At 49.9% G+C, this 12,228-nt stretch overlaps 1 protein-coding gene across 1 annotated transcript in view; it reads left to right on the top strand.

The window, feature by feature from the left end:
• The window catches only part of LOC126043823 (heparan sulfate glucosamine 3-O-sulfotransferase 3B1-like), a 28,636-nt gene extending 20,183 nt beyond the window's left edge, over positions 1-8,453 (top strand). The window contains exon 2 of the mRNA XM_049812708.1: positions 7,202-8,453. Within this exon, the coding sequence (XP_049668665.1) occupies positions 7,202-7,820 (619 nt within the window). The 3' untranslated portion in view covers positions 7,821-8,453. The remainder of the gene's footprint in view (positions 1-7,201) is intronic.
• The last annotated feature ends 3,775 nt before the right edge of the window (positions 8,454-12,228 follow it).

Below are 12,228 nucleotides of genomic sequence, written 5' to 3'. Positions count from 1 at the left end.
AAATTTTGGTATGAAAAATGTGATGTATCAAATAATAAACCAGCAAGTGTTCCCACCCCCAAAGAGGAATTTGCTATTGCTGCTTCTCTCTCTGTTTCTTCCTCCCCCTCCATCTTCCTCTTTCCCCCATCTGGAGCTGCTGCCACCAGAAAGGGGAGTCAAAGCCAAGTGGGTAATTTTGAAGCCAGTTGAACTTGATGCTGGTGGCAGGCTCTGTGATGTAACTAAATGCTTTATTACTTTAACAGTCTTTCCCCAGGCTTGTCAGGTTCTTGCTTTTAAGGAGTATTTCTGGGATTTGATGATTTTGTGATCAGCCCTGCAGTGAGGAGGGTCAGGAAGGGTCCAGTGTGGTGGTATTCAGAGCTGAGCTGGTGATGCTCTTGGTTTTTGCTTCCCAGAGCATTGCAGAGATCTTCCTCACTGTCAGGTGCCTGTATGAGCCTACAAGTGTGTGGTTTTAATCCAGCCCTTGGCTACTCTGCTCACCACTGTTCATTTTTCCTGCTTTCTGACAGCAACCTGCTGCCTCGGAGACTGGGAACAACTGGGTATCGCCTTGGTAGAGCAGGTGGGCTGGAAGGCAAAGCTGCCAGCAATGGAGATGCCACCCCCATCCTTGCCTGGGTGTCTACAGCTCTTTTTCAAGATACTAGATTTAGCAAGTGAGCCTAAATTTATTTATTGGGACGGGGGACGAGAGGAAGAGGCAGAGAAGCAGGGGGATTTAGAAAGAGAATTGGCTGTGCAGGGCAGGAACGGCAGTATAGCCCTCCTCAAAAGTGTTTTTGATTTAAGGCAGCGGATGGATGGACTGTAGTTTGAAACAAGCCCTTTGGCTTTGGTGGGATCCTGACTGGAGCAAAGCTGAGCGGGACCATGCTGGAATGGGGACAGGAGACCAAACTGCCCCTGGGGACAGGAATAGGACAGGAGAGGATGCAGCAGGCTGGAGAGCATCATTGTGGGAGGGGATGAGGCTTCAATCTGCCTCATCTTCTGCACTTGTTTCCTTTAAATCTTTTCCGAGCTGGTATCAGCAGGCTTGTTTGCTTTCCAACCTGCAAATTAGAAACGCAGCAGAAGTCACAACAAATGCATCACGTGCACCAAATTGTGCCATGGTCTGGGTCGTGCTGCTTGGGCTTGTTGTCACCTCGGCTTCTCAAACTCCCTGTCATGACTCTGGAGGCTAGAAATGTGTCTCCTCCCAGAATGGAAGAAGAGGTTTTGTGTCTACCTTTTGCATTTCTATTCACCTTCTCACCATAAGCTTTCAAGCTAGTCTGTGTGGTTTCTTAGACAGCCTTTTGGGAGGATTTGGGGGCGCTTTCCCCAGAAACAGATTGCCAAGATTTGGTTTTCTGAGAAGAAATCACTTTTTTTTTGTCTTGAAACACCAGTTGGGAATTTGGGTAGAAACTGGCCAGAAATAGGTTAGATGCTCTGCGTCTGCACCACCAGGCTGAAAAGGAAATGGTTCTGGATTACAGGCCTGAACTCGGTGTGAATGCGGCTGATATCCATAACAGTTTGACTTGCTTTTTCTCTCCTTTCCCCCATTTTCCTTGCTTCTAGGGAACTGCTGTGGGGGTAAGTCTAGAAATTCTGCACCAAAGGAGGTTCTTCCTGCATCTGCTGGTGGATCAGCTGCGGGGACTGCTGCGAGCGCTCCCCAGTCTGCATCTCATAGCTGCATCCAGATGCTACAGTGTTTTATCCTGACCATGACAATGCTTCTCTTGCTTTTACAATACCCTACACACAGCTGTCCATCTCCTCTAGGAGAGTTTTGTCGTCCCTGCAGAGGGAAACTGAGGCAGCTCAGAGGATTGAGCAGGGGGTGGTCTGGAGGTGGAGGGGCTCGAGACTGGAGGGTGCCATCGCTGCAGCACGGGGCACCCCGATTTTAAAACTTACCAGTGGGACTTCAGCTCTTGAGCACGCTGGGGTGGGAGGAACATCTCCAAAAGCGATGCTGGGTGACTCTGGGTGTGGGGTAGGAATGTATCTGGCACGAAACCCTCCCCAGGAGGGAAGACTCATCACCCACTCAGCTCCAGGACTCCTGTTTGGCAGCAGGAACACCTGAGTGTGCCGGGTCTCTGCTGGGCAGCCTGACGGTGACCTCCACATGGGCAGACGGCCAGGGGTGGTCATCTCCACAGACCCCCGGGCTGTGGCAGATCCCGGAGGGGTTTATCCCAGCAGGTGTTTGCGAATGGCAGGAGGTGCGTGGGGGGGACCGACAGACATCCCCGGGGATAAAATCGGTAACGACTGCTGGGCTCTGCCCTGCGCGCTGGTCTGTCCTACCTGGGGCAAATAATGCAGCAACAGGTTGCAGAGGTCCCCTTGACCCCCCCAGCCTGCGGCCCCTCGCCGTTGCTTCTTGAGAAGTGGCAGCAGATTAGCCCAGAGCCCCTCTGCGCAGACAAAAGCTGCCACAAAGGGCATTAGGCTTCAGGATTGGATTACCGTGTGGCCACCTGTCATCCCCACTTTGTAAATTTATCTCGCTCTGGGTCCAGTTTTCACATTGGAGAAGTTTGCACTTAAAAACAAAATCTTGCACCAGTGCCTCTCCAAGCAGCAGCCTGGCTGGGTTCGTTTTAGCATCCCTTCTTATTCTAGGCTTCAGAGATGCGTCGGGCTGGGGATTAGGGCTGTTTGAATAAAGAGAGCCTTTATTACATTAGTCTAAGTGGTTAATAGGTAAAGTAGGCCAATCCATCTTTAGACTAAGCCTATCACTTCGCCTACGAAGGGTGCAGGCTTCACTGAGGAAATATTCATTAAAGGAAAAGCTTTTCCTCTGTCCCTCTTGACATGTTAATAGCTCAGGGTTAGGGGCTCTGCTCTCTGCCTGTGGAAAATTCATAGCTGTGCTCACGCAGCAACTCCCTCCTCTTGCTGGGACCCCCGATGCTGCCGACAGCATTGCCGAAGTCAGCAGAGCAGGGCTGAGCCCTGCCAGCGCTTTGCTGGCTGGGCTTGGTGGGGAATAAGGGATGCCAGGAGTCTGCTGGTGCTCCTCGTCCTGGCTTTCCTTTTCCTGGCTTTTAGAAAGCAGGTGCCTCGTCCCTTCCCGAGCAGGGATGTAGGGAGAGGGTTCAAATAACAGGTAAAAGCAGTGCTTCAGTGCTGGGACTCTCTGCTGTGGGATGTTCTCAAGGCCAGAAGTATTCATGGTTTTGAAGGGATTAGACAGTTCATAGGCACTATGAAATGGCATGATTTGGATGCAGATGCTGGCTCCAGAGGTCTTTGAACTCCAGGTTGCCAGAAGGCAGGAGGATAACAAGGCAGGAGGGACTGCTTGCCAGGCTTTTCATATTATCTTTACTTTCCACTACAGTATCCGCTACAGCCCTTGGCGGTGTCTCCATCCAGCCCTGTCCCGACTGGTGCAGCAGCTTTTGTCCAAGGGCTCAGTTGAGCTCCCCGTTTCCCACAGCCTGACTCCCTTTATCATCTCCCTTTCCTCTCCTGTATGGGCAACAGTGGTAGCTGCACCTCTGCCATTCTTATCTTGCACCAAATAGCGCTGGCAGAAGCTGCCCAGGTCTCCAACGTGCCTGTGAACCTTCCACGGAAAGAGAGGAAAGAGCCACAGCTGGCACGAACTGCCACAGGGCTGAACTGCGCATGCACCATTGAGTTGAATGTGGGTTTCTGCTATTATTTTTGCCCAAAGGGGGTGCATCCTGCCAGGGCATGGTGGCTACAGCAATTCCGACCAGTACAGCTCCTCTTTTCCCTCCTTCTACAATGGCTGCTGTTTAGTGCAGCCCTTGCTGTCTTGGAGCCCCAGGAGCAGATGTCTTCAGAGCTGAAGTCTGGTCCTACTTCCACCAACATGTATGTCCAGCATGTTGTGTTGGAGCTGCATTGCTGTATGTGGGCCAAGTTTCCCTTCTCCAGTTGTGGTCTGAATGGGAATAAATGCTTCTTGGTGACTTTTCCACCTGTGTGAGTTCAGACCAGCCAATTTACCAGTTCCTCTTGTCCCTGAAGCTCTGTTGTCTCTGGCTGCCAGCGTGATGATTGATGCCTCTGTAGGAGATTATGGAAAGCATCAGAAGGCTCATCACAACAGACAGACCTATACAATAAAACTTTGCTTTCCTGGACGTGATGCTGTCAGAGGTTCAAACCACATCCATGGGCCACAATATTTGGCTTCACTTGCTGCTGTCTAGCTTTTATGCAGCCACTTTTCAAACAAGGCAGCGTCTGAGATGGTTTTGAGGATCTTAGTTTTGGGCTATGCCTGGCACCTGTCTGGGTACAACAAAGGAAGGGAGTGCTGGAGCTAGGGCTGAAGGCTGGTTTTGGTGGATTCGGTTCTCGTTCTTGGGTTGAAGGCTCTGTTTCTATCTCGCTCATCTTCGCCTGTGCTGACCAAGCCAGACACCAGTAGCAGTGTCAATGGTGTGCCTTGTCTTGCTTCTCTTGCTGTGGTGGGTCACCAGCGAGATGTTCTGCAAATGCCGAGGACTCAGGTTATCTCCAAAAATAACAATTTTGGGGGGTCTAGACCTGCACAGAACTGAGTGCTCTTGGCTCTATCGGAAACAAGACATATTGGAAGTCCTCCGCCACAAATCAAGAGTGTGAGTTCAGGTGCTGAGTGGTCTGGAAAAGGACTGACACTGGGCCTGTGGATGCCTCTTACTCGAAGAGGTGCTCCTTGCTGTCTTCCACTTCTGCAGAGTACTCCTCTTTGTTGAAATGCTAATTAAAAGCCTGTGTTTCCCAACCAGATCAACTGACTCAGCACCTCCACCCCCAGCAATTTCCTCCTGTTTCATGGCCCAGCCCTACCCACTGCCTCTCTTGTGCAAGGGGGAAAAACTAACCCTTGCATCATTCCCAGGAGACTGATAAATACTGACTGTAATAGTCCTGGAGGAAAAGTTGGTCTCGAGGTGCAGGGCCCCATACAGCAAGCAATCTGACAGACCTGACCTGAAGCCAAAGGGCTTCAGTGCAGCACGGCTGTCCTGAGCATGTCTTGGGAAGCAGTCTCCTCTCTAGGCAGGTCCCAGCCCAATAAGGACTTAATGGGTTGAAACCAGCCTCTTAAATCAAGCTGGAAAGCGGTTGGTGGCCAGCGCAGGATGTAGAACTTGGATTTAATGTGGCCATAAAAAGAGACACCACTTAATGAGTAGACTGTCGAAATCCACATCAGCCCACGATAGATTTAAGAGTTGCTGTCTGAGCATTACTGACTGGCTGTGTTCTGCGATGGTGTTACGGGTTTGTGGAGTTGGCCAGAAAGGTGAAGGATTAGTCAGAGTTTTATTTTGGTTACTGTTTTTTTGGCACAGGCTGGCTCCTGACTTTCAGAAGTTCTCGCTTCCCAGATGTCTGGTGGACCAGTGTGATTTTTATCTGCATGTGAAACTCCACTTGCGTGGCCTTGAAATTGCAGCCCTGGGGGTTGCCACCACCCTTGGGCATGGCTGGGGGTTTCCACAAGCTGATAGCCCCTTCTTCCACAGTTCAGCTTGTCCATCACCACTTCTCCCAGTGACCCATGCAGATCTGGTATGGGGACCATCTCCCACAATGGGTCTATGGAGAAGGGGCTTTCTGGGGAGCCCCTGAGCACACCTCACCTGCAGTGCAGAGGTGTAGTCATTGGGTACCCCTTGCCAGTAAACACATTGCATAAAGTTAATTGCAGAAGCTGATGAAGCAAAATACCGCTTACAGTGTGAGCTAAATAGCAGTTGCATAAATAGCTACTGACCAACTTTCATAGGCATGTTATGATTTTTGATTCAATCAGACCTCTCATTCCTGGTTTTCCTATTATTTGGCCTCAGAACAGATGGGTCATTTTTTTCCCTTGGCTTCTTAATCAGGGCAACCATTGGCTTTAGCACAAATTATCAGTTGCTTTTTTAATTGCAAGAGCCCATGGTCTTCATTGCTGTAGAAGCATAAAAGCGGTAAGGGAGGAGATGGCCGTCAGGGAACAAACAGCCTCTGTGTGCAGTGTCGTACGTCTGAGGGAAACGCTGTTTGAGGCTTGCAGATCACACACTGGCTGGTTATTTCTCTGTGCTGGGTGGATGCTTTGAAAACTTAATCAAGTTTTATAGCTTTAATTTTGTGGCTGACTCCCCTCTTGCCTTTTTTTTTTTAACTGTCTTGCAACCCAGAGCAAATGAGTCCCATTGGGTTATAAAAGGCAAGAATTGGCAAATGGTCTAAGATATTTAGGCTTGCCTGATGAATGATAGGAAAAAATTACTCTTCCTGATTCATGCCGCTTCCATCATTTCTGCAAGCTCTCTAGTTTTTCCCCACATGGTTAATTAGAAATAGCCAGGGAATAAAGTGAAATTGCTGAAGGCTTTAGGTTTTGAGGGTATTTTATGAGGGTACATCCTACCCATGAGCTGAGGTTGCGTTCTCCGTGGTCGTATCCTGTGTCCTGGACCTGCTGTAGCCTGTGTGGACGTGGAGGGGAGAGGTTGTCCTCGTTGGGTGCTGGACTGGGATGTGCTGAAGATGCCACCAGCAGCACTTGATGTTCCTTCTAGTGCGTATTAGGGGACAAGTCTGCACAGCGATAGGGAATAGTGAAGCAATGGGTGAAGCTGGGTGCCAGAGGACCCCTATGGTTGGATGAGGTCCTGTTGTTGACAAGCCAGGGACAAATTGCACCCTCTTGCTTGAATTGGGAAAAGTTTTGTGTTTGGGAAGCGAACGGAAAGCAAGGTGGACTTGCTCCAGTGAGGTCCTGCTTTTCTGTTACACCGTTCTTCTTGTTACTGTGGGGAAAACAAGCCCTGGATTGGAGCTGAGGGCTCTCTGGTGTTGACCTGAGCCAGGAAACCCACCTGGTGCAGCTCAGGACTCATCCTGACCGGTCTGGAGCCTGTGTGGTACATGTAGCCGCACTCCAGGTACAGAGCGTAGCCCAGCTAATCCACTCATGGATAACTGGGAGATTACTCAGCTGGATTTCTAATACAGTGGCCTTTAATAATAATCCCCCCCCTAATCCCTAAATCAATGGAAGATGGATTTATCTGTACGCGCTATATAGCCTGTGTAGGCATTTTAGGGAGAAGAATTCTTGTGTATCTATGTGTGAACATCTATATATATATATACGCATACGCATATTTTTGGTCCTGTTTCCTGTCATTCTGACCCATGTCTGTGTGTTTTGCTGCAGGGACCTCATGCCCAGGACCCTGGAGGGGCAGATCACCATGGAGAAGACCCCCAGCTACTTTGTCACCAAGGAGGCCCCAGCCCGCATCTCCTCCATGTCCAAGGGTACAAAGCTCATCGTGGTGGTGCGGGACCCCGTGACCAGAGCCATCTCGGACTACACCCAGACGCTCTCCAAGAAGCCCGATATCCCCACCTTTGAGAGCCTGACCTTCAAAAACAGGACTACGGGCCTGATCGACACCTCGTGGAGCGCCATCCAGATTGGCATCTATGCCAAGCACCTGGAGAACTGGCTCCTCTACTTCCCCATCGGGCAGATCCTCTTCGTCAGCGGGGAGAGGCTGATCAGCGACCCCGCGGGGGAGCTGGGCAGGGTCCAGGACTTTCTGGGCCTCAAGAGGATCATCACCGACAAACACTTCTACTTCAACAAAACCAAGGGGTTCCCCTGCCTGAAGAAGGCGGAAGGCAGCAGCAAACCCCACTGCCTGGGGAAGACGAAAGGCAGGACCCACCCCGACATAGACCAGGAGGTGGTGCAGAGACTGCGGGACTTCTACCGGCCCTTCAACATGAAGTTCTACCAGATGACGGGGCAGGACTTCGGCTGGGACTGAGGCTGGCGTGGGAAAGTCTCCTGTAATTTCTTGCCCAGCACGGTTTGCGTATATAAAGAGATATATATGTATGTAAAATGTACAGAAATCTATTTTATAATAATTTATTTTTAATTCCTAAGCAATTAATTCACTAAGCTGCCTAACCGCACTGGCTAGAATGGTAGCCCGTAACCTGTTTAACATTCCACGGTGTTTAATTCTAATATGTCTCTCCTTCCCCCCCCCCCCCCCCCCCCCCCTTCTGTTTTCTCCTCTTTTTGGTTTGGTTTGTAACAGACGGTGCTTCCATTTTTCCTAAACAAAATTTGTATTTAAAAAATCAAAAAAAGCGAGGGTGGCAGGGGTGGGGCGGGGAGGGAGGGAAAGCACAAATTTATTTTTGTTACGGGTATCTGGCCTTTATAAACACTTGCTTTCCCTATTCCAGTGTCCCAGTCTCTGCTCCGGTGTTGTGCTCCCTTGACCCACAGCTTTACAGTTAGTCCCGCAGCCCCAGGGGAGGTTTCTCTGGGGTGGGTGGGGAGGGAGGCTGGTCATCTCCCTACAACCCACATACCTCTGCTGAGCAGCAGTGCATTTTACTGGTGGCTGTCAAGCGCAGGGAACCCCAAGCCATACAGCTCCAGCAAAGAAGCCGCAGAGCCTGTTGCATGGGCAGAGCTGTCTCCTCAGTATACTTATCTTTCTTGCCTTTTGTCAAGGAGGCTCTTTCCCACGATCCCTCTATGCATTTCAAATCTTTACTGCAGGACAAATGTAAAAATACATGTATCTGTATGTGACACGCTCGGCGCTGGTCCGAATGACTTGCAAGAAGCGTCGCTCCAGGAGTGCCTGTGCCACTGCGCCGGCAGTGCGGAGAGCAGCGTCCACCCACCAAAGACACCAGCAGAGTTGCGGTGTCATGGGAAAACCCCAGGTCTCTGCTTGGTGCCATCCCCAGCATGGAGGGTGTCCTAGGACACAGCGCAGGCAGCACTACCATCTCCAGCCCTGCAGCCGCTGGAGCAGGTCCCGGTGCCTAAGGCTGGGGAACATCAACGTTGGTTGGCCCCCTTGATTCCCGTTACATTTTGGTCCAACACCCTGTCCCTGGTCTCTCCCAAGGAGCAGCATTTGCCTAAAGCCTGGAAGAAGTGCTACTTGGCCAACAAGGATGAATCTGTAGAGAAGCAGGAGGGAGTCTGGGCTGTACTTGGGTTGGGGTGTTGCTGTCAGCCCAGGTGTAGCCAGGTATGCCCCCCCCCGCCGCCTCAATGCCCTGGGCAAGCGCAGGGGTGGTAGCCAGGCAGGACAGGAGGCTTTGAGCACTTAACCATCAACCCAGGTACAATAACCTGGAGATCCTTCCCCTCAGGTGGAACCACATGCTTTGGGGCATTAGGACAGGTTGGCAGGGCTCTCCTGAGAGCTCTAGGCACGTTTTGTGTGCTCAGGACGTTTTGATAAGCACCGTGTATGCCAATGCCTTATCGTTACTGTCAGGGATTCTCCTAGCTCAACTGGAACGTTTTCAGAGCAAGGTGGCAGCAGAAGTGATTTGCTCCTTGAATTTTTAACAGAAGCAGGGCTATGTTGTCTTTGGGCAACAAAAACCCATGCACCTCACCTGCAGTGCTGAAATGATGTACCGCACTGAGTGTGGAGCTTGCTGGATAAATCTCATGACATTACCATGTAGGCACTTGCATAAAGCTCGAAACAGCAAATGCACCAATGGGCAGAGCGTACATGAGTTGTGTTAATGCTCTAGTTTCGTATGCATTGCCTACATAAATGCGTGCCCTGCACAGCTCCCCAGTCACCCATAGCAAACCACCTTTGAGTACCACATTGCTGAGCCATGCCCAGCTGTGGTGGGGTGTTTTCAGTGGCATTTCCCAGATGTTTCTTTTACTTTGCAGCCTCCTTGCACTTGCCTGCTCCTTACAGCTCTCTGCTGCAGCTGTTTGGTGATGAAAAGGCTCTTTGGAGCCTGGACTGCGCTCTCCCTGGGTCTTGATTTAGTCATGCTCAGGTGGATACCCACCTCTGGGTCTGCTGGAGGGATTTGCAGGTAAAGTGCTGCCCTTCAGTGCTTTGTTTGAACCTAAGGGCTCTTGGCTTGGCTCAGCAGTGTCACATCTCTGAAGGGATTTAGGGACTCGCAGCTCCCTCAGTGCTGGTGAGGCGTGTGTGGGTTCATACATGGGGTGCAGTGCACTGGGGTGTCCTCAAGCAAAGGGAGATGCCAAGCATAATGTCAGGACTGAGCTGCCTAGCAAACCTGCTGTGAGCAGGGTGCAAATCCCTCCTTGGGGTTTGCCTCCAAGCACATCATCCTACAAACAGGAAAGTTGGGCAAATCCTCTCCTTTTTGCCCTGAGCCATTTCTAGCAACAAAGCGATGCTTTGGCCTGATGCAGTCCCACTTCCAGAGGTCACAGGCACCTGCTGAGCTGCGCAGGTTGACAGAGCACACACACAACGCCTGTCCTGTAAAACACAGCTGCAAACCTTGAGTGGTGGTTGGATCTATGCATGTTTGGGGGCTTTGGTTTTAGCTCCAGCCAGGTCCCTGGCTCTGTTCCCTGCTGCCAGGACAGGCGATGAATGCACGAACGTGTCTGCTTTATTGCAAACCCTGCTGCTGTTGGGTGACTGAAGGGAAGGGGCTGCGGAGGGTGAGGGGTGGGGAGGAGAAGAAAATAATTCCTGGTGGAAAACAGTGGGGTTTGGTTCTCAAAACCTCAGTCGTCCTACTAGCTGGCTTATGCAATGTGTGGAAAGACGCTCATCCTCTCCACTTGGCCTTTGGGTAAGCTCCCAGCCGCGACCGCGCCGCTTCCCCAAGCGGTTTCGCTGGCTGAGCCCTTCCGCTGCGTGGCAAGAGCCTGCGGGATCTACCACGTTGGCGTGGCTGCCTTTCCGTGCAGTTCCCTCCGGAGCACGTGTGCGTGCCTGCTTTTGAATGCTGGAAGATTTCTCATCCCCTATGTCTTCCTTCCTTTCTTGGAAACAACTTTTTAATATCCCAATGCCTTCCTCAGCTCTACAGCAGAGTGTGGGCTTAATTTGTATAATCAAGCCCTTCTGAAAAACGCTCTCATGAAGCAATCTTGTTGGAAAGTAGAAATACAGAGAGTGAATAATAACTCTTCTAACCTTAAGCAAATTGTTAGCCCTGGCTCAATATCCTTCGTAATGAAGTCTGCACTAGACTTTTAACATAAAGGCCTTACCTAGCAAATAAGACAATGAAGGTGAATTTCCCGTGGTGTACATCTGGTTGCTAATACCGGAATCAGTGCTATTGTCATAATTTAAAAAAAAAAAAACGAACAACTTTTTTTGAAGTTAAGCTTGGAGGTGTGATTAGAAGTTCTTTTTTTTTTTTTTTTCCACATAGTAACATTAATTTATGGCTGAGTTTCATTCAGTCCTGTATTCAGAAGTGCAGTACAGATATTAGTGACGTGTTGTCTGTAACATGGTACTATAGAGTAGCCAATTTGTAAGAAAAAGAACAAAATGGAAAGAAAAAACAAAAAAAAAACGCACAAAAAAGAAAATCTGAAAAAAATGTAAATCGATTATTTTGTGGTATGTACAACACAAATTAATTTTACACAGAGAAAGATGTTTCTAGGGAAATGAAATTCTGGTAATTCATACTATTTGTATGAACAAATAAAAGCTATATTTTGCCAAGCGATGGACACGGTTGTATTCATTCAACGCTGCGGAGGTAGAGGCGGCCTCCCGCCATGGGTTTGGTGGTGCTGACCCCCGACACTTGCATGTCCACCCCATTGATGTCCAGCAACTGTGCTGGCTCCACGGCAAAGCCCAGAAGCGTGTGCTGAGGCCAGCAGGATTTAATCACATAGGTGAGCCCCCACCCAGCACAGTGCTGTGTTTGGGAGCTGGAGGCTTTGCTGGGTGGTGAACGTGTGCGTGTTTTGCTCAATCGGGTTCTGTGTGGGCTGATCTGTCCTGTCGAAAGCACCTTCATCAAACACCGTTTCAGGGAAGGAGACCTGAGGGATTGCCCTCAGCCCTGCTGCAAAAACAGGATGGTCTTGATGGTTGGTGAAATCATCCTCCTGCATCAGGGATGCTGGAGGACAAATTCAGTCCTTTATAGCTGGTGGTGGGGAAACTTTCCAGTGCCAAGTTTCTTTTCAAAAGCATTGCACTTACAGTAGTGATGCTGATCCAAACCTCTGGGGCCAGTGGTTGCTATTGCTCCCTACGCACTCAACACTTTAAGATATAAAAATTCATTATCATTAAATTCAGAAGAGTCCCAGGCCAGTGCTATACAAAGCAGTGCCTGAAGAACATTACAGATTTATGTAATGTAGCAATTGCCACTTAACTAAACTGAATTAAAACAATTTAATTTTTCTTAGCAAGTCTTACA

This window comes from Accipiter gentilis, chromosome 10 (assembly GCF_929443795.1).
Source record: "Accipiter gentilis chromosome 10, bAccGen1.1, whole genome shotgun sequence".
NCBI lineage: Eukaryota > Metazoa > Chordata > Aves > Accipitriformes > Accipitridae > Astur > Astur gentilis.
The sequence above is the reverse complement of the archived record's forward strand: the minus strand, read 5'-3'. Positions and strand labels throughout refer to the sequence as shown.